The sequence below is a fragment of the Fundulus heteroclitus genome, unplaced genomic scaffold (genome assembly GCF_011125445.2).
Source record: "Fundulus heteroclitus isolate FHET01 unplaced genomic scaffold, MU-UCD_Fhet_4.1 scaffold_125, whole genome shotgun sequence".
NCBI classification, from domain to species: domain Eukaryota; kingdom Metazoa; phylum Chordata; class Actinopteri; order Cyprinodontiformes; family Fundulidae; genus Fundulus; species Fundulus heteroclitus.
In genome coordinates, this window is record NW_023396537.1 from 254,234 (window position 1) to 280,819 (window position 26,586).

General features: G+C 41.5%; 2 protein-coding genes across 3 annotated transcripts in view; both read left to right on the forward strand.

Annotated features, from left to right (window-relative positions):
* The first annotated feature begins 434 nt into the window (after window positions 1–434).
* Window positions 435–9,249, forward strand: LOC118556254 (ceramide-1-phosphate transfer protein-like). Its single transcript, XM_036128918.1, has 6 exons — window positions 435–960; window positions 4,752–4,816; window positions 7,157–7,341; window positions 7,699–7,864; window positions 7,952–8,148; window positions 8,813–9,249. The coding sequence occupies exons 1-6, from the start codon at window positions 870–872 to the stop codon at window positions 9,039–9,041; spliced, it is 933 nt and encodes a 310-aa protein (XP_035984811.1). The 5' UTR covers window positions 435–869; the 3' UTR covers window positions 9,042–9,249.
* An 8,865-nt stretch (window positions 9,250–18,114) lies between these two features.
* The window catches only part of LOC105919959 (zinc finger protein 436), a 91,472-nt gene continuing 83,000 nt past the window's right edge, over window positions 18,115–26,586 (forward strand). For both annotated transcript variants that reach the window (XM_036128926.1, XM_036128927.1), the window contains exon 1: window positions 18,115–18,387. In XM_036128926.1, coding sequence (XP_035984819.1) covers window positions 18,126–18,387 — 262 coding nt within the window. In that variant the 5' untranslated portion in view covers window positions 18,115–18,125. The remainder of the gene's footprint in view (window positions 18,388–26,586) is intronic.

Consider the following 26,586-nt stretch of genomic DNA (forward strand, 5'->3'; position numbering starts at 1 on the left):
GAGACCAGGAGTCTGCAGTGAAGGAACAGGCTGGAGTGGCAGCGCGCAAAAATGATGACATTGTGGAGCCAACGTGAACGCACCTATAGTCTATTTATAGCCAGCAGTCATTTTACCGCATGACCTATACTGCCGCTGTGTTCACACTAGTTTATATGTTGAAACAGAAACAAGAGGAAATTCAGTTTTATTTTTACTTCTGTTTCAATCATAAGAGGAAGTAAGCAACATTTTCATAGCATCCCTGTTGGCAAAATAAGCATCCTGCTCTCCGCTTGCTTGTTTTGTATGTTTTTGTTGAGTTTGCCTTGGCCTCAGATTCCCACCAGCTGCTCAGCCTGCCTGGTATTAAGAATAAACTTATAAAAGACCTTTGAAGTGTTGCATAGCAAGTAAACGGGGGAGGGGATGTTTCGCTTCATCTGGAAAAATTTGGAATCATTTTATTTCCTGATTAAAGTGAAATAAAGATCCATTCATACATTCATACATCAGGAACTACTTTTTGTGACTAAAGGACACTGAGGGACATTTTTATTAACATTAAGCTGAACTTTATAGTGAGTTTTATAAAAGCTGAATGAGATCAGGACCTGCAGTCTTCTCTGAAACCTCCTGATCTAAACACTCCTCGTTTGGTTTGTCTGGTCTGAACGTCAGAAATAAAAAAAATCTTCCACATTCCACAGTGGAAGACTTTGTGTTTGCGTGAGATAAAGTAAGCGGAGGGGACAAAGGTCAAGTGCAAAGGTCACCCAGAGGTGTGTTTGTGTGAGTTTGTACCTGCAGAAGGCAGGAAGCATGTGGTGCGGCGCCGGCTAAAACTCCAGAGGCAGGACGCTGAGGACGAGGGTTGCTGAGTAGATGTGATGGTTTTCCTCAGACGGACGCTGCTGCTTCGCTACCTGCTGCTGTCGACCACACTGGCTCTTCTCCTCTTCATCAGCTCCTTTTGGCTCCGTAAGTTTCCTCTGCTACTCGGGCCGGTCTGCCATGTTGGCTCCACCTACGTGTAGTTTTACTGATAACGATGACGCAGCAGAGGAGGGGAAACCCAGGGTTACTGCAATCTTTTTAATATTTACTCTGGTACTCTGCTGCAGATTACGTTTATGATTTAGTCAAAGGTTTTATTGATCGGATGTGACTTTAATGCTCTATTGGGCCAATGCTGTATAGTGTTAAGCACAAATAAACCCTCAGTCGTTTAAAATGTGAATAATTAGACAAAAAATAATAGTAAAAAACGATATAATCCTAAAAAAATTTGTACAACCTTTTAAATATCCTGTTTCACATAATAAAAGGGAACTTAAAAGTGAACCCTAACATTGAACGGACCTTTTAATAAAAGTAAAACCAGGAACCAAGGTTATTTTACGTCAATAAAATCTTATGTTGATCTGATGTTAGCAAGCTAAAGAAACGGGTCCAGAAGGGAAACCATGACGTTTGGTTTGAAGAGTTATACTGTAGAGGCCCTCGAGTTTCAGGTTCAGCTCTAGGTCTGGCTCAAGGAGGAAGAGCTCAGAATACCTCACATAAGAGGCGCTCAGGAGCCACGCTGATCAGGAACACAACCCACCCGATACAGAGAAACGGCAGCTCTACTCCAGATTCAATTCAATTCAATTTTATTTATATAGTGCCAATTTATGAAACATGTCATATCGAGGCCCTTTACAAAGTCAGAATTAATCATATTATACAGATTGGTCAAACAATTTCCTATATAAGGAAACCAGTTGATTGCATCAAAGTCCCGACAAGCAGCATTCACTCCTGGAGAAGCGTAGAGCTACAGGAAGAGTCGTCTGCAATGTACATGGCTTTGCTGCAATCCCTCATACTGAGCAAGCATGAAGCGACAGTGGGAAGAAAAACTCCCCATTAACGGGAAGGAAAACCTCAAGCAGAACCGGGCTCAGTATGAACGGTCATCTGCCTCGACCGAGCAGAGACACAACAAGAGAGACAAAAAAGCACAGAAGCACACATTGATCCAGTAGATATGGCCAACAGGTTCAGTATCAAGACCTGGAATAAAATCCAGCAGCATTCCAAAGAGCTGCATGACAAAATACCTGAACGCTTTTAATGCTTCATACCATAGACTTATTGCTATTTTTATATCAGATTTTCTTATTCCGTAACTGATTACTTGAAAAATAAAAACAGCTGAACCAACAAAAAATGTCCTCAGGAACATGTGGGGCAATTCTGATGCTGATGGTCAGTCTGAATACTTGCTCTCACACAGGTGTGATTAACTACAAATCTTTATAGAAAAAAACTTTGAGGGATAGGCTACACTCTGACTTTAAGGTTAGCTTAATTGTCCTAATCAGGAACAATAAGCTTTAATATTGATGAGTACACCTCAGTGGATGAGTAGCAGAGGCTCCTTTTTGTCTTGGTAGGGTGAGAGAGGAGGGTGGTGTTATGGTGCATGTTTGTGCTGTGCCAAAAATGAGGCGATAGAACCTCATATAGAACCTCAACTGCAGGCGTGTGTAAAGCAGCCTCGCTGGATAAATAAGTGAAACGTAGGCTGAATAGTATTTTTTCTTTCAAAATAAACTATTTGCAGTATAAAATATCCCACAAACTGCATTTGTCTGTTGGTCGTGAGCCACACAGGACAGGAACATAGACGGTAGTTTTTCTGCGCAGCTCCTTTCTTCTCACCACCGATCAGAGGAACATCCTCATTGGAACAAAGACCCAATCCTTCCATCTACCTCCCTCCTCACCGTACCATCATACCAGAGACCCAGATACCTGAACCACTCAATGTCAACTTTAATATAAAACCCTTTACACCAAACAAGTTGCACCAAAGTGCAGCACTTTGAGCAGCTGTCATACGGATCCGTAGATTATGCCCCAGCTTTAGGGCTGTTAGTGTTAAAACCCTTAAAGACCAGAAGTAAAAGTTCAAATCAGTTCTCTAACAAACAGGAAGCCAGTGGAGGGAAGCCAGAGCTGGAGTTACATGTCTCCATCTTGTTAACAGGCTAGCAGCAGCATCTTGTTGAAGCTGCTAGCGGTAAAAGGATGACTGACCTCAACCCACATAAAGGGGACTGCAATAATCTAGAAGAGTTGATAAAGAAACTTGAATCAACCTTTTCCCTAGAAACAAGATAAGGCTTTACTTTAGCAAGAAGCCGTAGCTGGAATAATGCCTTATGACGCCTTATGACAGCTTCAACAGGTGTCTTTTGAAATGAGAATCGAGTCTTAAAGGAGCTAACCTTTGCAATGAATGAGTTCCTTTTACCCTCAAAACAAAATCCTTGAGGGAGCGGATATCCATCAGTAGAGGTGGGCGGATCGATCCTAGGATAGATACTATCGATACCAACGCGGGTATTGATATTGAACAGTATTCTTTTAACATGATCGATCCTTTTTATTCTCTCCCGTGCGCGCTGACTGCAGCAGATTCACCAAAGTCTCCCCTTCTGCCGCCCGCTCCCCCTCCCCTCTCGTACATGGCTCAGCGGCGCCAGCCAATCAGCATGCAGGCTCAGCGTGGCCCGCCCACTGTGCTCTCTCCACTCAACACACACAAACAACCGCCGCGCGCGGCTCCTTTTCAGACACGGAGAGAGGGAGAGAGAGACCGCCAGAGCGGAAAAACATGAAGAGAGAAATAAGCCCCGTTTGGCTATATTTTAATACCGTAAATTAAATCAAGCTGCATGGTTTGTAAAAAGCCGGTTAAATTCAGTGAAAACACAACAAATTTATCTAAGCACGTGAAAAACCATGAGCAAGAAAACGTTGAGCGACAAACGGAGAGAGGAGACGAAACTTCTCTCATTGCCCCGACAGACCCAGACCCACAGACTGACGTCACTGACTGAGGCGTTTCAGTCCTCCAGAGAACATCCAGGTAGATCAGTGGTCATCTTCAGCAGCAGTTCATGTTAATTTTCAAAGTAGATATTATCTATCATATGCTACTGGAGCCCACACAGAAAATGTAATTAAGACCTTGAAAGAACCCAGTACATATATCCTATTAAAAAGTGTTATTTAAGATAACATTAGCTAATCCTTTATTTGTCCCACGACGGGGAAAATTATAGGATTAAAGCAACAGGCAGGTGCACACAACACAGACAAAATTACATAACGATTGAAAGATATAAGAGTTGGATTAGGAAAAAACACAACATAACATTATTATTAATATTTAATTGTAATAATAAAATAAAAATCACAAAACCTGAAAAGTCAACAGTTTCATGATACATCAAGCTTAAATGTTAAAAGTATCGGTATCGGATCGATTAAAAATGCCCGGTATCGCCCACCTCTACCCATCAGCTCTTTAAAACAAATTCCTCCTAGGCGGCTGAGCTTCGCAGATCAGAACATTAAGCCTGATTTCTACAGTAAACAGGTTTTTAAAATGTGATACAAATACACATCTCAGCCTGGAAACGTTTAGCCTCAGGTGATGAAGAGGAGTTTCAAATTATTTTCTAAGCCTCAGATTTAGAAAGAGCTGAGAGGCTTGAAGTCTCTATTTGCTCTTTCTCAGTTTTACAGAACAAATCTTTTTTCTGCTTTATCACCACAACTTATCCTTGAGGAATCCAAACATGTTCAGTTGCGCAAACTTGGTTTGTTAAATTGTTATTTTTATAAATGTCCAGCCAGGTTCATAAATAACTGGTTAATGACATTAATTTTGATTTAGGCAACCAGTCATCAGATTTCCTTTTGTTTGTTCTCAGCTCAGGGCGAACAAAGAGACTGTGGCTCAGTGTGGCAGCCATGTTGGACTCACTACAGCCACACGGTATGACTAAGAAACACACAAACAAATGAATGCGCTCCAAAGTAGTAACAGATACAGAACTGTGACCAAAGGCTTTCCTGCTTAACAGAGTTTTACAGGTTTTTGTTTTTGCTGCCCTTAAGATGTTTCAGATCATCAAATCTCATTGTTGTAAACAAATAACGCTCATGAATACAAAAAGCAGTCCCCAATGAGAATTTTACTTATAACAGGAAAAACTGTTGCCCAAACCAGCAAAAGCCCATGTGTAAAAGTAATGAAACCCACCAGGGGTTGAAAGATCTGAAAGAGCAACATGCAGAATCTTAAGAAAGTCACTGACATCCATTAGTCTGGAAGTGCTTATGAAGACCGTTTATTACTTTGAGATTCCAGAGAACCACAGAGAGGACCATAATGGAACCACGTGTCATGTTTTTTAAGTGTTTGGCCCATATGCAGACACAGACAGCAGCAGAAACAGTTAAATATGTTTATTAAAGGCTCAACAAAGGGGGAAGCACACGCTGTGTGCAACAGCCGAGGTCTGAATGTCAGAGCTGGAACGACTATGGGAATAAAGAGGATATGTTACAGAGGATTGAACCAGGGGGAAATGTTCCAGAAGCGGCGCCGCTTACCGTTTGGATGGGGAGACCTGTCCGGGGGGGATGAGTGACAAAGGAACTCTGTAACCGTAACTCTCTGATGGAAGGTTGTGGCTGAGTAACAGGAGGGCTGGCATATGTAATGCAGGCGGGGGCCCGAACAGCACCAATGCGACGGCAGGCAGGAGGAGCAGCTGGAAGAACCGGAATGTGACTGAAGAACTGGGTGAATCCAGGGAAGGGGTCTCACGTCCGGCTTGGTACCACCAAGGGAGTATGAGGGGAGATGCCAGAGCAAAATCTGAGCGGCGGGGATTCGGATGACTGGTCCTCAGAGCACAGAGCCAACACAGGTGAGTAAATCCAAAACATGACAAAACTGGAGAAGACAGAAGACAGGATTAGTCTAACAACCGGGTTTCCAAAACTCAGAGGTACGAAGCTCGGGAGGTCAGATCATGGGCCTAGCCCTAGGCATAACATGACAGGGTAACACTCTGGCGTCTTCCAGCTGTCTGCACACTACTTTGAAGACAGAGATGAGGGTTCCATAATGAGCCGCAGGTGCGGGCCACGCCCACCCGTCAACTGCAGCCACCTGTGAAGCAGAGTTAGAGAACACGAAAGCAGAGAATCCTGACACCATGGAGAACCGCCAGTGGCCGACCTACCAAAATTACACTAAGAGCTCACAAATTATTCATCTAAGGGTCCAAGAAGAACCCAGAACATCTAAAGCTCTGCAGGCCTCACTGCCTCAGTTAAGGTCTGATGTCATGATTATAAAAATGAAAAAGTGTCCTCCATGGCAGAGCTCCCGAGCCAGAACTCATGCTGATCCTATAGAACATAAAGGCTCATCTCACATTTACCAAGAAACAGCTTGATGCCCCTCACCGACTTGGGGAAGATGTGCTGATGACTGTTGAGACTAAAGTGGAAACTTTTGGACGTGGTCCATCTCCAGGATGTCCCCCGTCTGGTGTAAAACTAACAGGAAGTTTCAGAAAAACAACATCATAACAACATTCAAACACAGCAGTTGTAGCGTGATTGCCTGAGACTGCTTTGCTTCTTAGGAACTGGAGTAAATTGTTAGAACTGATGGAACCATGGATTCTGATTGTCATCATAATGTTCAACCATCGGTTCCTGACCTCCAGCTCAAGTTCCCCTAAGTTACTCCATCAGGACAATGATCCAAGTCACACCAGAAAGTGCAACTTTGTATGCCCCCTACTTCCATGGTCTCGTCAAAGTCTTGACTTCAATCTGATTGCGCTGCTGTGGCAAGGCTTTAACTAGGCCGTTCATGCTCATAAACTCCAGTAAAAACTATTCTCCAGGGAAACTGGACCAAATTTCCTCCACAGTGACGTAAAATACTCCTAAGATTATGGAACTAATTGTTCCGAACAATTAGTTCTTAGGTTTAGGGAGCGGTTGCTATTTCACATACTCCAGAGCAGGTTTTGATAGTTTTTCCTGTCAATAAATCATGATAGTAACAATTGATTTATTCTCTGATAATAAAAATTGATTGGTGATCTGAAAGATTTTAGTGAAAAAAGAGGACAAACTTTGTTTCACCATTCTCTATTAAGGCCTACCAAAAAGATCACATTACATTACTTTTTTGTCTACTGTTGTAAATCATAAAGTACTACACAAGCAAAAATAGAACCAGAGTCCTGTAGCAATTTAAAGAACATAATAAACATTGCCTTTTGAATAACTGTTAATGTTTTTTTAGCCACCGCACCCACTCATCGTGGGTGGATGGGCGGAGTCAGAAGAAGACGCGCCCTTTATAAAAGAATGCCCTGGACAGTCGTTCCAGGCCCGGAAGCTGCTACATTACCTCAGGTCCAGTCTGGCTAAAGACGGCGAGGACATCCTGCTGGAGCCGTACCTCCTCAGCTGGGACCAGCTACTCAAGTAAATAAGCTCCCTTTGTTTAGAGGTCTGAAAAGTATCTCAATAAAATTCTTGGTAACTCCAGGAAAATGTATCTGGCAAGTTCCAAGTTTCCGATGTATCTTGGGAGGCCTGCAGTGTATGGAGAAGATGTGCAGGTTGTTATTGAGACACACAAAGCAAATCCTCCTTGTTTCCTTTTATATATGGATGATAAACGGCCACACAAATTTCTTTGTGATTACTTAAAACAGCACAGACAGAAATTGCGTAGCTTTGGCAGTGGCTAGCTAGCTTGTCACTGCAGTTCGTAGTTGTGAGCTTCGGTTAATAAGCGGTTTAGTCTAAACATTGAATAATTTACTTTTTCATCCTCAGTTTCATGGAGTCTCTAGGAACGATGGTCAGTTTTTTTTCTCAGAAAGTGAGAGAGAAGACAGAACTGATCCGAGAGCTGTCCCTGAAGCACAGTTCAGAGTTTAATGGGAAATCAGCCGGTTCCTCTGGACTACAAAACCCAGCAGCATTTGGGTTAAACACTGGGGTGAGACCTGATGTCCTTGTCTTCAACATGTCGAGACCAGATCAAACTACCTCTCCTTAAACGTTTTTTAACACATTTCCTTCAAAGGCGTATCGATCGGTTCGCTCCATGGTGGAGGTGGAGCTGAAAGAGGGCCGGGTCAACTTCTCGTACCGTACAGACTCCGGCTGCAGAACGCTGCTAAGGCTGCATCGGTCCCTGCTCTGGCTGAAGATGATGCTAGAGGGTTTGTCCGAAGGACCAGACTCTGGGGGACGATACAAAACTCCTGGAGAGCTCAGCAGGTAACACAGCTGTTCAGATCAATTTTCAATAAAAACAGGGAACAATATTTTACACAGTTATAGTCATTTCTTCACAATCTGAGTCCAGATGTTCAGCAGTGAGGATTATTTAGTTATGACAGTACTAGAAGGGATGGAGGACAAAGTCTACAGTGAACATGGCTTTATTTAAACCAGAACACCTCAGGGACAATGTCCTATGGACAGATGAGACCAAACCAGAGATACTTGGCAACAATGCAGAGCACCTTGAAGGGTTTGACTTGTTCTGAAGCCACAAGACCTGAGCACCTTGAAGTCATAAACTCCCCTGTATACCAACGTAGTTCAGTGTAAAAGTAGCAGCAAACCTAAAACATCATGGCTGAAACGGAAGAGAATCAAGATTGTGCAATGGTCGAGTCAAAGTCCAGACATTAACTTGCTTGAAATGCTTAAGAGGATTGAGAAGAAACAAGTATCTGCTTACTTTGAGGGATCTTTGGAAAGAAGATTGAGACAGCAACCCATGCTGAGATGAACGACTATGGAGTTTTTCTTTGTTATTAGTATTTGTTGAATAAGTAATAGGATGCTGTTATATGTCACGTTGAATGTGGTACGTTTTGTTTTTGTGTTCACTGAGGTCGGAGTTATCTCACATTTACCCATCTTGATTGCCCAGAGACGCCTATCGGGTAGCGTTGGCCCCCCATCATCCCTGGGTTCTCCGTCAGGCCGCAGAGATCGTCTTCCCCCTTCTTCCTGACAGGGAGTACTTCCTGCAGCTGGTGTGTGTGCAGAAGCAGGAGGAGGCCGCGCCCGTGCTGCGCATCATCATCCATGCCCTGTCGGTGGTGCACACACGAACTCAGCGAATCCTAGAGGAGTACAACATGTTGGAGCTGCCCTGAACAAACAGCAGAGTCCTTTGACAGTGGAGACCAAGCGGGGAAAAAGCAGAGGAAACTAACAGCAACTTGGATCCAAGAACTGGTTTTTATACTACAGAGTATGGCTGAGTTTTGTAGCTCCAAAAAGGGGCGGACACTGATAAAAAGTGTTTGTTTGGTGCTTCTTTAGCAAATTTTGTTACCAAAATAAAAGATACCGCCTCAAAAAGTCAGTGTGGCTAATGTCATAAAGACAAGAAAAGTATTGTCACCAACCACTAAACAGCATTATTCCCATTCTGATAAAGTTTTGTATTTTCATTGCAATGCTCTGTGCACAGAGCCACAAATGTCCCGTTAGTACATATATGTACAAAAGATCTTTTTTAATCCAAAAGTGTAACAGTCTTTGTACATTTGAACAAACACTCCTGAAGTGTCTGAGGATACAAACATGTCAGACTAGAGGCCTTCAAGTGCTGATTCAGGATGATAAAGTTGTCCCTGAGGAACCTGGGTGGAGCATGGTTCTGCTCAGGTTGGTCTCTCTGCAGGTGTGACTTCATGCAGTTCCTCTGTCTTTTCTCACAGATGCTGCACTTGTAGGCCTTCTCTTCGCTGTGGACCTCTCTATGTACCTGACTAATGCTTGGATTGACTTGAGGATGTAATGTTGGAGCTCCAACAAACACAAATTAGGGTTTTTGTGTCACTCATACGTCTGTAAGCCAATAGGATGACTTTTGGCGATGACATCACATACCTGATTCCCACAGGTATAATAGATAAATAAAATCTGACCATACTAAATTAGTATGGATCTGTATTTAATGTCATTCCAGTAGGTGCCTTACGGCCACTATATTTAAAAAATTAAATATACAAATGAGCTAAATTCGACTTGAGAAGAACTATCTTTATTAGTTATTCTTATATTATTAACAACATGTACCAATAAAGAAACTCATAATTCTCTTACACTCTGGCACAGATGTGCTGATCTACTGTTTATAATAACCTAGACAGCACAAACCTGGGTGGATTAAAAACAAATACTCCATAACCAGCTCAAATAAAATAAGTTTCATTTAAAATCCATTTTGGTTGGCATTTTCTTAAATGGTTTAACCAGAATAAGAAATTATGTTGGAGTTTTTTTTTCCTGGTCTGAACAAAGAAATAATTCCTCATTTATTCTTAGTCTGTTAATATTGTACTTTGTTTTTGTCTTGATTTAGGTTTTTGTTTGTTTGATTTGGACTTTTTCTAAGTTTCAGCCTATCACCTCTCCGCCACCAGCCACTATCCAATTAGCTCAGTCTCCTCAGTCACCAATTAGCCCAGATCTGCTCCACCTGCTGCCATCAATCGCTGCCCACTCTCCTCACCTGTTCCCCCGTCTATATATATACTCATCCAACTCAGCTCTGTCAGAGCGCCTCGTCATTTGTGATGTTTTCTGCCTCTATCAGTTCCTGTGTGCTCAACCAGCTGGATTGTTCTGTTGAAAGTTTCTTATGTCTGCATACTGCACAAGTCGGCCTGTTTCCCTGAGTTCCAGCTGCTCGCTCTGCCCGTTCTGGTGGTTCCCCGATCCTCATCGCCTGTTCTGGTCAGCTCACTGCCTTTTTCAACATCCTTCTACCGGCAGCCGTGTCCTCAATGGTCCTGCTGCTGTGAAACCACACTGAATCTTTACTTACACGGGATAAGTGATGTTGGATTGTGTTCTACACTGCAAAATTTGAACTAAAAATAAGTAAAATTTTCTCGAAATTAATGTATTTGTCCTTAATTTCAGCAGGCAAATAAAATTATCCGCCAATGGAATAAGATTTTAACACTTTAAATGGGAACAAAATTGGAACAACTCATCAACTCAACTTATTTCAAGTGCAGCATATCTAATTATCTTTATTTTAGGGGTTAAAATACTCATTCAATTGGTAGATAAGCTTATTTACCTGCTCAAATCAAGGACAAATACACTCATTTCAAGAAAATTTTATTTAGTTATAGTTCCACTTTTGCAGTGTATTTCTGGTGCTCTTTTCTTACTCACTTCCACGTTAGCAGGCTGCTGCTCTTTGCCAACATAAAATACCAAATGCTGCGCTCTGTTTTGAGAACCCTGGGAACTTTCATATGATTGACCACACTGCTCTTCCTGAATCTGAGATTCGACTATCCGACGGACCCTCCTTTCCAGAACCCCTGAATAGACCTTACCAGGGAGGCTTAAGAGTGTGATTCCCCTGTAGTTGGAACACACCCTCCGGTCCCCCTTTTTAAATAGGGGGACCACCACCCCAGTCTGCCAATCCAGAGGAACTGCCCCCGATGTCCACGCAATGCTGCAGAGCCAAGTTAACCAACACAGCCCCACAACATCCAGAGCCTTAAGGTACTCAGGGCGAATCTCATCCACCCCCGGGGCCTTGCCACCGAGGAGCTTTTTAACAACCTCGGCAACCTCAGCACCAGAGATGGGAGAACCCGACCCAGAGTCCTCAGACTCTGCTTCCTCAATGGAAGACGTGTTGGTGGGATTAAGGAGGTCTTCGAAGTATTCCGCCCACCGAAACACAACGTCCCGAGTCGAGGTCAGCAGCACACCACCCCCACTGTAAACAGTGTTGGTACTGCACTGCTTCCCCCTCCTGAGACGCCGGATGGTGGACCAGAATCGCTTCGAAGCCGTATGGAAGTCTTTCTCCATGGCCTCTCCGAACTCTTCCCACGCCCGAGTTTTTGCCTCGGCGACCAGCCGAGCCGCCTGCCGCTTCGACTGCCGGTACACATCAGCTGCTTCCGGAGTCCACCAGGCCAATAAAGCCCGGTAGGACTCCTTATTCAGCTTGATGGCTTCCCTCACCGCTGGTGTCCACCAGCGTGTTCGAGGGTTGCCGCCGTGACATGCACCGACAACCTTGCGGCCACAGCTCCGACTAGCCGCCTCAGCAATAGAGGCGTGGAACATGGTCCATTCAGACTCAATGTCCCCCGCCTCCCTCGGGACGTGTTTAAAGTTCTCCCGGAGGTGGGAGTTAAAGCTCCGCCTCACAGGGGACTCTGCCAGATGTTCCCAGCAAACCCTCACAATACGTTTGGGCCTGCCCGGTCGGACTGGCTTCCTCCCCCGCCATCGGAGCCAACTCACCACCAGGTAGTGGTCGGTGGAGAGCTCCGCCCCTCTCTTCACCAGAGTGTCCAAGACATACGGCTGCAGATCAGATGAAACGACAACAAAGTCGATCATTGAACTGCGACCTAGGGTGTCCTGGTGCCAAGAGCACATATGGACACCCTTATGCTTGAACATGGTGTTTGTGATGGACAATCCATGACGAGCACAGAAGTCCAACAACAAAACACCACTCGAGTTCAAATCAGGTGGGCCATTCCTCCCAACCACGTCCCTCCAGGTCCCACTGTCGTTGCCCATGTTGCACCACTGTCTCAGTATTGCAGCAAGAAGCCTTACATGCTGATAACATTGCGGAAACCCAATCGATAAACCATACTTTAATGCTTATTAATTTGTTGTCTCTGTAGTTGACAAACTAAGGCTGAATCACTGCCAAATGAAGTACCCTGGAGTGTCAGCACAAGCAAAAAGCTGTGCACAACGGTTCTCTTTCGGGGATATTAAACTCCAGCCACTGACATAACCCTGCTTGACCCGGTAGGTGTTGATGTGCCCCTGTAGTAGATGAGGTAGATGAGGTAGACCCATCTACCTCATCCTACCACGCCTCTGCAGCTTTAGCAGCCTACCATGATCCCTCAGGGTCTGCTGGGGGATCATGGTTTGGTGTGGTCAACCAGTCTGCAGTGAGGAGGAGCTCTTTCTGCCTCCACATCTCAAAAACCTTTTTCCTAAAGAGGGAAATAAAAATAGAAATTCTGACCACTTTTCACAGCACTGAGTTTTCCTGGGGAAAAATATGATGTGGTCTTTGTTCTATGCAATTTACTTCATTCTGAGCTTGTGTTTTAATTTTCATTCATGTTGTGAAGAATTCTTGCCTTTAAGCTGTGCTGTTGTGCTTCAAGAAATGGAAAATAAAGTTAGATTAATATAGTAATACATGTAAAAAATGAGGTGGATAAGTTCTTCCCTATATATTTTAATTAGGATAATTGGATGAAGAAAATTAATTTCTATAATAGGCACCATAAACCGAAAACAAAAATCATAGCATCATGTCTGTAATTATTTAAACTCTCTTATCACATATACTTTTCAATTCATGGTTACTTTTATAGAACAAATCTTGCAGATAAAATCACAATCAGATCCATTGACCAGGTATGTGAAAACACACAAAAAATAATGGAAAAATGTTTTTTTTATGCAAATCAGCTCTTTAAGGAAAAAGTGAGGCTTTGTTTTATGAGGATGAGGCAGTGACTTTATCTAGTAGAGAAACACAGCTAAACAGATGGGCTGTGAGCCGGTTTTCAGGTCTAGAAGATGAAAGAGTGGACACAGAGCTGTGGCGAGAGAAACAGAGTTAACCACTGAAAGACAGGAATAGGTGTGTGATATACAGAAGGAGAACAAGAGGGTGTTGGCAGCAGAAACAAGTGAGAATTGCTAACAAAAAAAATGTTTTTAGTGTGACAGCTTCATGAATTAACCAGCTGCTACCGTATTTTCTGGACCATAAGGTGCGGTACATTGTAAGACACATTAAATATTCTTCCCAAGCGTGTAATATCACTGCTTCACGTCCACAACTCTCTATCCGTCTCTCTCAGGAGGACAGAGTAGGTGAACTACACTGCCCTGTTTCTAACATAAGGCCAAAATAAACGTAACTTTTATATTGAATTAACTTACAAGGTTTATTGTTGCTAGCGCGTACTCCAGATGCATAAAAGCTCCCACATACTCAGGCGTACTGTGTGCATACTGCTAGCTTGGTGGATTCCACGCTGACTCTCTGCGGACGTTTTACTCTTCATAGTCCAACGTATTGTTGCCTACATTTCTTGTGGTAAATTCCTACAATTCCCAGACTTTCTGCCAGAGGGACAAAGCGGTGGAACGGATGGTAAAATGTGTGATTAGCTAGCTGAGCACCTAGAGCCGTTTCTTTTCCAGCAGGCTCCACCTGTCAGTGAGAACAGAGAGGGACTGTGATGATGCGCCTGGAGACCACCTGCTTGGAGCAGCTCAGTGTATCGAGCTCAATGTCACATGTAAAACAGTTTGATGTGACAACTTCTTGCCGCTGAGAAGTTCATAGTGTGACACACAGAGAAGTCTCGAGTACGTACGCAGTGGCGCCACCATATATCCCCCTCTTCTTTTGTAAAAGAAGAGGGGGATATATGAACGGGATCAGTTACTGTTACAGCTGCTTTAGGTGTCTTTTTGACATGTTTTCAAAGAGTTACGTAGCTACCGTTGTTAGCTGGTGCTTCTTTATGGTTTGTCAATTCCCAGACAATGTAGAGAAAGTCCACAGACATGTCTTCTTATTTTTGGAAGAAAATAACAGCAGAAGGAGATAAAGGCTGTGTCTCATTCCGCCTACTTCCGTCAGTGCACTGCTGATGTGTACTGACGACTTACTGCCGTAGTGCCCAATTTCGACCGTTAGTAGTGTTCCAAAAGGAACACTTAAGCATACCTCTCAACTTTTGACGACTGTTGAGAGTGAGATTGTTGACGGGGGGGGGGGGGGGGGGGGGGGGGTGCTGTTGGTCGATTCAAGACTGTCACTATTTTACACGGACTTTGCTTTCATGTTACAGTTTGTAATAACACATGCCGACTTACCATTTAATTCGCACGCAACACGGACCGTAGAAGTGTTTCACTTTGGATGACGGAAACTTGTTTGCGCGGCGGCGGTCCTTGCAGCTGTGTTACCTCTACTACTGGACGTGCGGAAACCATTGTACCGCAAATTGGTTCCGCCATGACGCGAGGCGTCCGTACGCGTGCGTTTCAAGAGTGAGATTTTCATTGTAAGATTGAGATTTTCAAAGTAATGCGTGTGAGCGTGTGCATTTGATGAAATGCGTGTGTCACACGGTCAATGCGTGACAGTTGAGAGCTATGACTTAAGTTAAAACGCTTACCGGAAATGACGGGATGACGTGACGAACGCAACACACGTGACCGCAAATTTTTCAGACCACCAAAAAATATATGCCGGCGTTTTTTTTAATTAAAAACAACAATCGTTTACATTCACAGCATGTTGAAAATACATCGCCTCCGACGTCAACGCAGGATCCTCCAAATATTGGCTGAACATGAGGTATATTTGTGTATTTTAAAAACACCTATCGAGTACAATGCCTCGTATTACCACCATTACTTACATTTATATGATTGCGGTGTCGCAGCTCCGACTGTCTCGGCTGAATTGTCCGCCATTATTTTCAAATCGGGAACATCTTCCCGACGTCCTTAGCCCCTCCCTTTCCGCTTTGTAGTCAAGATGGCGTCCGTTTAGTGCGAGCAGGGTCCATTGTTACACACTGCATTTTGTGCCCGTTTTTAGGGGGTCATCCGGGTACTTTCAGTACACTGACTTTTTGTGTTATCTACACTACCTACTTAAAACTAAGTGTTCGAAGTGTAGAAGTAGGCGGAATGAGACACACCCAAAGAGATGACGGGAGCAACAGAGAACGAGTGAGGAGGAAGAGGAAGAGGAGGTGGATGGAGGAGAGGAACAGATAGAGCAGCATGATGAGGACACAGAGCCAGCATTAGAAGAGGACAGAGATGAGGAAAAGCATCAGACAGCAGCAGATCAGGAACAGTCAACATCATTGATCACAGAAGCATGGCAGAACTCAGCGAAAGCAGGTGTTCCTGGACCGACGGGTGAAGTTATGACCATGTGGCCATAATAATGAAATTATTGACTTGTCTAGAAAGTAATATCCTCGGAAGAAATGTATGTTTTGTTTAGTGTGTTAGTTTTTTAGTGTGATGGACTCACTTAAATATATAACTTAAAAAATAAATAAATAAATAATATATATATATATTATAATCAAAAAACTGGATACCATCCAATATCAACCTTTGCGTTTGATAATGGGAGCAATTAGGACAACTTCAACATCAGTTTAACAGGTGGAGGTGGGTGAAATGCCATTAGCACTGAGAAGGATTCAAGTGTAATTTAATTACTGGGCTCATTTGCATGGACACAATCAAAGCCATCCTACACAGGTACATCCCTGCAGTGAGAAAGAAAGAGCTGATAATAACTCATTTGGTTGGACAATTATTCAGAAAGCAACAGAATTAGGATTAAATCATTTAAACATCAGTCCAACAGTGCCATTATCAATAACATCACCATGGATTTTACCTGTTGCAACAGTATATTTAACAATTTTAGAAAGGAAAAATAGAGGTAAAATGTATATATGTAATTCCATAACAGTGCAGGAATATGTAAAACAGTTTTATAATTATGTTAAAATTTATACAGATACATCAAAAAATCAATTAGGACAAACAGGAGTAACTGTAATTATCTTAGAGTTTAAACTGCATATAGGGAGGAAATTAAATAAAGGATTATCTGTTTATATGGTAGAAATGATTGCATTGCTGGTTGCTGTAGAACGGATCAAAGAAGTGAGACCATTAAGAGCTGTTATATGTTCGGATTCAAGTTCATCAGTGATCAGTTTACAAAGAAATCATTCTGAAAGCCATTCAGATATTTTATTAGAAATTCAACAAATATTATATCATATTCAGACGATGGCGTTAACAGTAGTGTTTCTTTGGGTTCCTGCACATATAGGAGTGAAAGGTAATGAAATGGCTGATAAGAAAGCTAAAGAGTCGATAAACCTGAACGAGAGTGATATAAGAATTAACATGAGTAAATCAGAGGTTAAAAGTGTTATTAGAAGAAAGATCCAAGCAAAATGGCAAAAACAGGGGGAAGAAGATATAAAAGGAAGATGGCTGTACAGAATACAAAGGAAGGTTAGGGTTGTTGGAGGAAAAATACGAAGGAACAGAAAAAAGGAAAAGTACAATAACTAGTTTATGGTTTGGACATACAGGAATTAATTCAAAGTTTCATTTAATGAGAAAACATAAAGATGGGACATCTGTGGGGAAACTGAAACAATAGAGCATGTAATGTTCTGTAGGAAATATCAAAGGAAAGGAAGACAATAAGGAGTCTTGAAAAGGAAAAAGAGCAGTATAATATTATAAACATTTAAAGAAACAGTACTTATGATTCAAGTTTTAAGATTATATTTCGTTATTTATTGGCAACAGATTTAGTGAAAAGAATATATTTTTTTTAGCATGTCTGTCCTGATCCACACTCCTTACAGTTTGGTGGCAGTAATGCACCATATAGCTGTTTGCTTCTCAAGAAGAAGAAGAAGAAGTAGGATTAGAAATGGTGGTTCTAATGTTAAATTAGTTTGGATTCCTGCTCACATTGGTATTATAGGTAATGAGTTAGCTGATAGTTTTGCAAAGAGTGCTGTAAAAAAGGATCTTGTTGAGTTAAATATTAAAATAAGTAAAAATGAGGTAAAGAATATTATTAAAATGTATTTCAAGAAGAAATGGCAAGTACAGTGTGATAAAGGAGGGAATGCTAGGTTTTATTATAGTATTCAAAAAAAAGGTTGGAGAATTAAGAAAATGTAATAGAATTAAAAAAGAAGAAGATATTATATCTAGGATAAGATTCGGACATACAGGATTAAATAGTACTCTTAAAATAATTAATAAGCATAATACAGGGTGTTGTGATTGTGGCAAATTAGAAACAGTCCAACATATTTTTTTAGAATAATAAATATACTCAAGAAAGAGAGATGTTGCGTAGAGAGTTAGGCAGAAATAAAAATAAATTAGACATAAGGGAATTGTTTCAGAGATCGTCTGGGGATGTAGTTTTTGGGAGTATTTTTAATTTTCTAAGAAGAACGGGTATTTTAGAGAGGATATAATAGGTTGTCTGACCCACACTCCATTCTGGAAGGTGGCGGTAATGCACCTTTAAGTTGTTTGCCAACCGCCATTAAAAAAAAGAGAAGAAGAAGAAGAAGGAGGAGGAGAAGAAGAAGAAGACCCAAAACGCAATGGCGCCAGTGCGTCACGGCGGTGCCATGATGTTTACGGCGGAGACTTACATGGACGAAGAAAAACCCATCATGTCCAAAAGCGGCATCCTGAGAGGAATCATCACCGAGAAGCTGAGCACAGCCGCCCGGGAGATCTTAGCGGTGGTGGAGAGGACCGTAGCCGACTACGAGGAGGAGGCTTCGGGCTTCAGGCGGGAGATCGAGCGGCAGAGGAGGCAGCTGGAGCTCCTGCAGCCTCAGGTCAAGCTGCCCAGAACAGGTCAGTGGTGGCCTGGAGATGATCATTACATGGAGTCAGGGTTGATGCACATTAAGCGGGGATTCTGGAGGGGCCTTTATGCTGTCTCCACATACACCAGGATCAACTTTATTAGACAAGTTCTGGGAACAAACAAGGAGTCTGAGAGCTGCCACGCCTCCCTGGTGTAAAAACATGCTGACAGCCAGCCTGTAGGAGAACAGACATTATTATTATTATTATTATTATTATTATTATTATTATTATTATCAGGAGGCACAGGAGAGTTGTTTCCCTCCGCAATACAGCTGCTCTGCAGAGTGCTGACCAGAACCTGGAGGCAGACCCTGGTTCTGGTTCTCCTTCCAGCCATCAGTGGATGAACTGGACCACGCAGACATGGAGGAAACCCTGAGAGGAGGAATGTCAGCAGCTCCTGAGTACCTGGTTAGATTCCCCCTTTGCTCTCTCCTGACTGTTATCAGCCTCTCCTGCGGCCTTGAGCGGGTCGTTGAAGCGGCTGCTGCCTCTCCTGATGCATCTTGCTGCAGCTTCGCTCTCTAAAAAGAGTTCACCTCCACCTCCTGAACAGATAAATATTGTTTAACCCTAGCAGAGGCTAGAAATGGCTCAACAGTTCATGGGAAACAACCAGAGACCAGAGGCAGAGCAGCCAGAGCAGCACTACTTCAACATAAATTTACTCAATAAGAGCAATAAAGTGTTCAGCAAGAAGTCCACTCATGTACTGAGTAACTAACCAGAACAAGTGTTGATTTAATTTTTAAAAGGTATGTAGTTGGACAGACAGAAATATAAGGTTATGTGCAAATTCTGGTATTTTAAAAGACAAAAGAAACACTTCTAAATAATTAGATTTTAATGTATATACAGTATGTTAGAACAGTGCAAAGTACTTCCAATCACAATATGTACTATTTACTGTACGTTCATCTGACCTCCAAGTGGCTCAATGAGCTCAGCAGAAAAGAAAATAACATTAAAATATCAAAGCTTGTGCATAAATAAGAAGTCTCACTTCAACATAAACTCTGGGTTTTTTGTCTCCCTGGTGCATTTTTTTGGTAAAAACAAGTTTGTTCTTTGTTCATGAAGTTACTCACAGCGGGTAGAGTAGACAGAACGTTTATTAAAGTAAGAGCAGCGATACTTGAGTACTAATATGACTCAAGTAAAAGTACAGTGCTGTAAAAGCATTTTGCCCTAAAGGTTACTCAAGTAAATGTGCTGCTGCAGTTGAAATAAACGATGAGCTGAGAAATGTTAGCATCAAAGTTCCTGCCTTTCTGTTGGATTCAAAACTAGACCGGTGTAGGTGCCAGATCGACTCGGGGGCCGGCGCCTTCTGATGACGTCACTATACATGGTTGGTTTATCGTTTGCACAATTACGCAAAACATTGTAATTGGTCTGGACAACTTACTAAAGTAATTATAGCGGGGTGTAGGTTTTATTTGAGAGCGGGATTGCGGTTTGTAAACGGACAATTTTACGAAGAAATTCTCCATGGTCCCTGCGCCTCCTGATGACGTCACATTATGGCAACGCCACTCAAACAAACTACATTGAGCCCGCGGTCTGCATTTGTAACGAATCAATTTTATTAAGTTAATTTAGCGGTTTCTTTTTTCTCAAAAGCTTCAGGCTTAAAGATTAACATAGAAAAATGTGAAATCTTAGCAATTCAAAATAATCAACCGACTTTAATTGATAAAAATGAGGTAAAATATTTAGGTATAATGATTAACAAGGACCACACTGGAAATGATGGAAGAAATATTCAAGCCATTTTACAAAAAAAATCAACAAATATTTGACAGTTGGCTCAATTTCTGAAAAGAATATTGTTAACAAAAATGAAAGGGATAGCCAGAATAATTTATGCAGCATTTATCTTAAATATACTAAATACTACAATAAAAAAATTAATCAAATTCTTTTTTTTTTTTTTTTACATTTTTTATTTTTATTAAGTGAGCATTTCAATACAGGGTAGATTCTTTGATGGGATGTACAATGTTACTACTGGCACTCACAATTTTTTTTTTTTTTTTTTTTTTTTTTTTTTTTTTTTACAAGAATATACCAAGTTGAATAAATTACAACCAACTGAACACACTGGGAAGGTTAGGTCTACATGAAAAAGCAGAAAAAAGTAAATAAATAAAATGTCTACAAAGCAGTTTTGAAATAAAGTGTGTAAGATACAGTATGCCTTAAATACAACTAAGCATTCAAGTAAGATAAAATAAATAACGGCCTTACATGTTCACCTATTCCGTGCTTCTGTCTGTTCAAGACCAGCATATTTAACCCATTTGGCCCACCTCTTAGTGAATATGGTTTTTTGAAGTCGAAGGGAGCAGGTGATCCTTTCCATAAGGTAAATGTCATTTACAATACTTATCCACTCCTGTATTGTGGGTGGGTTGGGGGTGGACCAACGTCTTGTGAGTGTTTTTTTACCAGCCGTTATCAAAATATCAAATAAGTATTCATCAGCTTTCCTGACCTGTAAATCTAAATTTCCTAAAAATAATGTAGAAAATTGCATAGGTAGATTGGTGTTAAATATACCACTTAATACTTTATGAAGCTCTGTCCAAAAGGGTTTGATCACTGGGCATTCCCAAAAGATATGCCAGTGATTGCCTTCCAGGTGTCCGCATTGCCTCCAACACACAGCTTCCCCTCCAGTGAAATGTGTCTTTTGTTTTGGTGTAAGAAAGAATCGGATCATACACTTCCAACCAAACTCGCGCCATGAATGAGAGCTGGTGCATTTCCACTGGGATTGGCAGACGTCAAGCCAATCCTCCTTAGATATTGTCAGGTTACCCTCCCTCTCCCACTTTCTCCTAACATAATCTGTATTGTGAGGTTTTTTGGACAATAGACCTTTATAAATTCTGGAGATGACGCCCTTGTTTGATTTTCCTTGATAAGCATCAATAAAAAATTTTAATATGGGGTCATTGAGGTCTGTTTCTTTTCTGATATGTTCAAAGCGACTACGCACCTGGAGGAGCCTAAAAAATTCAGTTCGGTCCAGATTATGATCTTCCCTCAATCTATCAAAACTTTTAAATTGTCCCTTTTCTGTAAGAGAATAGTATGTCGTTATCCCTTTCGAAATCCACGATTTGAATCCTTTATCTATTGCATTAGCCCTGAATTCCGGATCATAGGCACACCATTGAATTACTTGTAACCTGTCATTTAGCTTATACTCATCCTTTATCATCTTCCAAATCTTTAACTGCACTTTAATCCATGGATTCTGTACATTATCTATTAGTCCTCCAAGGTGTTTATGAGCTAGTACTGCTTGTATTGGGGGGTCAGTTTGACTTAAGAGTTCTATATTTTTCCATCTAGCTTGAAAGGATGGATTACACAGGTTAACTAGGGGGCGAATCTGAGCTGCATAAAAGTAATCTTTAAAATTAGGTAGTGACAATCCCCCTTGCTCTTTTGGAAGTTGCAAGGTCTTAAGTCTAACCCTGGGTTTTTTACCCTGCCAAATAAATCTAGAGATAATCTTATGTAGTTCAGAGAATTGTTTTGGGGGAATTTCCACAGGGAGTGCCTGAAATAAGTAGAGATATCGCGGGAGAATATTCATTCGTACAGAATCAATTCTGTGACTAAGACTAAGAAAAGAAATTGAGTTCCATCTGTGTATGTCGTCTTTAATTTTCACCAAAAGGGGGCCATAATTTATCTCTGCTAATGTTCGAATTATTTTTGGCAAGTTTATTCCAAGATATTTCAATGACTTTTGGTCCCAATTAAAATGGTATTTCTCTCTAAGTTGCTTTGTGGGTTTATAGTTAATAGTCAAAATTTGTGTCTTTTGTACATTTAATTTATATCCTGAGTAGTTACCAAAGTTTTCTAGGACTGACATTAATTTGGGGAGCGAATCTTGAGGATTACTTAAATAAACCAGTACATCGTCTGCATATAGCGCCACCTTATGGTCTTCTCCATTAATGCAGATGCCTTTAATATTCTGAGTCTGTCTTATCCATAAGGCTAGGGGCTCTATGTAAAGTGCAAATAACAGGGGTGAAATTGGACATCCCTGTCTCGAACCCCGTTCCAGTGTTATGCTGTCAGAGAGGTATCCATTTATTTTTATCCGAGCCGATGGTTTGTTATATAATGTACCGATCCCTTTAATAAAAATGTTATCCAGGCCAAATCTTTCCAAGACTTTATATAAGAAAGGCCAGCTTACCGAATCAAAGGCCTTCTCGGCATCCACACTAACTAAACAGGCTTCAATATTATTGTTTTGGATATGATGTAATATGTGTAAAGATCGCCTAATGTTGTCACGAGTCTGTCTTTGTGAAATAAATCCAGTCTGATCGTTGTGTATAAGATGAGGAAGAACTTTGTCCAGTCTCCTGGCGAGGATAGTTGCGTAAAGTTTGTAGTCCACGTTCAGCACTGAGATTGGCCTGTAAGAACTACACTCTAATTTATTTTTTCCCTCCTTAGGGATAATGGAAATCACCGCCTCACTCCAAGAGCGAGGCATTTTAGCATCTGTTAATGTCGTGTTACAAGCTTGGAGAAGGGTTGGCATTAGTTCAGCTTTAAATGCCTTATACCACTCTGAACAGTAGCCATCTGGGCCAGGTGATTTGTTTGTTTTTAGGTTGGAGATGGCCTTAGTTAACTCCATCTCAGTAATAGGGGCTGTTAATAATTTGTTTTGCTCTTGCGTTATAGATGGTAATTTGAGAGATTTTAAAAAGTCATCAATTTGCTGTTCGCCTGCTAATTGGGGTTGTGTATACAACCGCTTGTAGTATTTCCTGAAAGTTTTTTGTATATCCTCTTGTTTATATTGTACAGTTTTAGAGTCCATATCCCTTATTTTGTAAATTGTGCTGTCTGTTCGTTGTTTTTGTAATTTTCTTGACAGGATTTTAAGTGATTTAGCTCCAGACTCATAATAAGTTTGTCTTGTGAATATCATCTTTTTATCAATTTCCTGTGTGTATATTAGATTTATTTCTTCTCTAACTGTTTTTATTTTACTTAGTGTTTCAGGTTTTTGATCTCTTTTATGTTGTGTCTCAAGATTTTTCAGTGTTTTATTAAGATCTATTAATCGTAATTGTTTTTGTTTCTTTTCATAGGCACAGAATTATATTATTCTCCCTCGCATAACAGCTTTTAAAGTATCCCATACTGTTGCTGAATCAACCTCGCCATTATCATTTTCTTCAAGAAACCTTTTTATTTCCTCTTTTACTTGCGTTTTAAATCTTGGATTATTTAAGATACCTGTATTCAACCTCCATAAAGTTCTACCCGGGTTATCGATAATGTCTACAGTGCAGGAGAGGGGAGCGTGGTCCGATAGGTCAATGCTTCCAATATCACAATCGCGAATTCGATGACGATCTCTCTTCAGTATAAAAAAATAATCTATCCTGGAATAAACATCATGTGGATGTGAATAAAAGGTATAGTCCCGGCCGGTCGGATAAAAATCTCTCCACAAATCTAAAATACCAAGTTCTGTCATTAAGGCATTAATTTTCTTATGCAACAGCGTAGTTGCTAGGTTTTTGGACGAATCTTGTTTTGGATTGAGACGGATATTAAAGTCACCCCCACATATGACAACCCCAGTGTCCTTTATAACCAAGTCAAATATGTTTCTATAGAAAGCAAAATTACTTCCAGGGGGGGCATAAACATTACAAATTGTTATAACTTTATCATGTATTTTCCCTGAGACTATTACATATCTCCCTTCTTTATCAGAGATCTCTGAGACCTGTTCAAATGGTATGCGTTGTGAAATTCAATTCAATTCAATTCAATTTTATTTATATAGCGCCAAATCATGAAACATGTCATCTCAAGGCACTTTACAAATCAAGGTTGCTACACCTCTCCTGTGGCCTGATTTATAAGATGAATAATATACTCTTGAAAAGCCCATACTTTTAAGTTTTTCATGCTCCAGAGGAGTGAGATGTGTCTCTTGTAGTAGCACAATCTGTGCATTCTCCCTTTTCATTTTTGTTAATATCTGTCTCCTCTTAACTGGATTTAAAACCCCATTTACATTAAAAGAAATCACTTTAAGGGTTTGCCTGTTCATTGTCTATTACTGTAATGACTTATCATTACACACCCACAAATCTCTCCTAGTAAACCTGGACACAGAATACTAAACCTATCCTTCCCGACAAACACGAACAGAGAACAATGTAGAACAGTCTGAAACAGAACATCACCGGAGCAGTTCAGAACCACTGCTTCCGGTGCAGGGGCTCGCCTCCAAGAAGCCCTGCGGGACCCTGAAAAGTCAAGGTCCTCAAAAGGGAACATCCCACGTTGTGATGGTGGGGCCCTAAAATGTGGCCGGACTTCAGCCAGAGTCCAAATAAAGTAAATAATAAAGAAAATAAGTGAGTGAAATCGAGGATGACTGGCCCAACAAGTCCCGCTCATCTAATTAAGCAGTAAATGAGAAATAGAAGTTTAGACAGAGTTGAGACATAAATCTGGACCAGGTGAGGCAGATTTGTTATGGCGGGCTTTTGCTGTGAAATGGGTATATGAGGTGTAAGCTAAATGTTGCAAATAAGGCTTATCTGGTATATGCGAGGATGTGATCCATCAGTTAGAGTCTTGGGGGGGCTGTCTTCTGAACTCCTTGAGTCTGTCTTTAAAGTGGGAGTTTTGATGTTTACGTTGCGCACTGCCTTCCTCAGCGGCGTGATCCTGACTGCCGAGCTGGTCTCTCCGCCTCCCCGCCGTCTGCCAAGTGGACAGGAGCTGGATCTCCTCTTGGTCCGGCGTGGGGGGGGGTCTTTACCACCGTAACTGGGAGCCCCCGCGCCGACATATCTCTCGTAGCTTCCGCAGCATTCTCGAATAACCGGGTCCCGTCATCATAAAAGATCCGCATCTTCGCAGGGTACGGCGTCTGGAACTTTATTCGTTTTGCTTTCAACACTTTTTTGGCCTCGGTGTATTCGCCGCGCTTCTTCAGCACTTCAGGGGGGAAATCATGGTCGACGTAGAAACGAATGTTGTCGCAGAACACTTCCTTTTTCTGCCATGCTCTCTTTATTACATCCTCTTTGATCCGCCAGCTGCCAAACCGGGCCACTATAGAGCGAGGTCTTGCCTGTGAACCGGTGGGTTTCGGGGCCAGAGCTCGGTGAGCACGTTCAATTTTTAGGTCATAATCATGCGGTAGATTGAGCGAAGTTTTTAGCATCTCCTCCAAGAAGGCAGCACTTTCACATCTCCCACTGGTGCTGGGTCCCAGGTATTAAGTGTTCACTTATATACAGTAATCTTATAATTTATTTATTTATTTATTTATTTATGTTGTGTCACTTTCTTTTTTCAAATATCACATTACACATGTCAGCTTACATAATAATATATATGATTTAGTAATGGCATCTAGGTGTTATTAGAGTGTATCTGTTGCTTTATGTCTGTTGGTTGTGCTGTTCTTTTTGTGTCTCTTTCCAGGTGATGGAGCAGACAGAGGACATTTTATCATTCTCTTCCTTTTATCTCCTCTTTCTTTCACCTCTACTCTTTTTTTTTCTTTTCTTTCACTTTTTGTTCTTCCTTTACTCTCCCATTGTCATGTCCATATAATTTGAAATTCTCCTTGCAGGAATCATAATAAAGCTATTTACAAGCATAAATCAAGTGGAGCACTATGGCGAAAGCTGTTTGCTCCACTTGTAAAAGCAAAATCTGTCGAGCTCCATCTGGCATTGAGATATCAATTCCTATTGCCATAGTGCTAGACAGGACACTGGGAAAAAAAAAAAAAAAAAAAAAAAAAGAAGGCAGCCATATCAGAGCCTTCTTTGTTTTCGGGTATTCCGTATATCCGCAAGTTGTTTCTCCGTGCTCGAGCCTCCTGGTCAATCAGCCTCGCTTCCAAACTTGCCTGGCGCAGGGTTAGCCGTTTGACCAACGTCGATGTTGCTTGAAGCACGGTCTCCGTTTCATTTATTCTTCCCTCCACTTCTTCCAGTCTGTCGTTTGCCCTCTTTAATTCCTGTTTTATGTCGTGGAGTTGCGCCCCGTTGTCTCTCCTAAATGCACGGATTTCGCTGAGAATGCTACTCAAGCTAGCTTCGGCGCGCTGTTCCTCACTTGGGTTTGCATGTTCTGGAGAGCTACTTCTGC

Coding starts and splice junctions, on each gene's coding strand:
- LOC118556254 (XM_036128918.1), top strand. CDS start 870: ATGGTTTTCCTCAGACGGACGCTGCTGCTTCGCTACCTGCTGCTGTCG. Junction 4,817..7,156: donor GGACTCACTACAGCCACACG/GTATGACTAAGA, acceptor ATGTTTTTTTAG/CCACCGCACCCACTCATCGT. Junction 7,342..7,698: donor AGCTGGGACCAGCTACTCAA/GTAAATAAGCTC, acceptor TTTCATCCTCAG/TTTCATGGAGTCTCTAGGAA.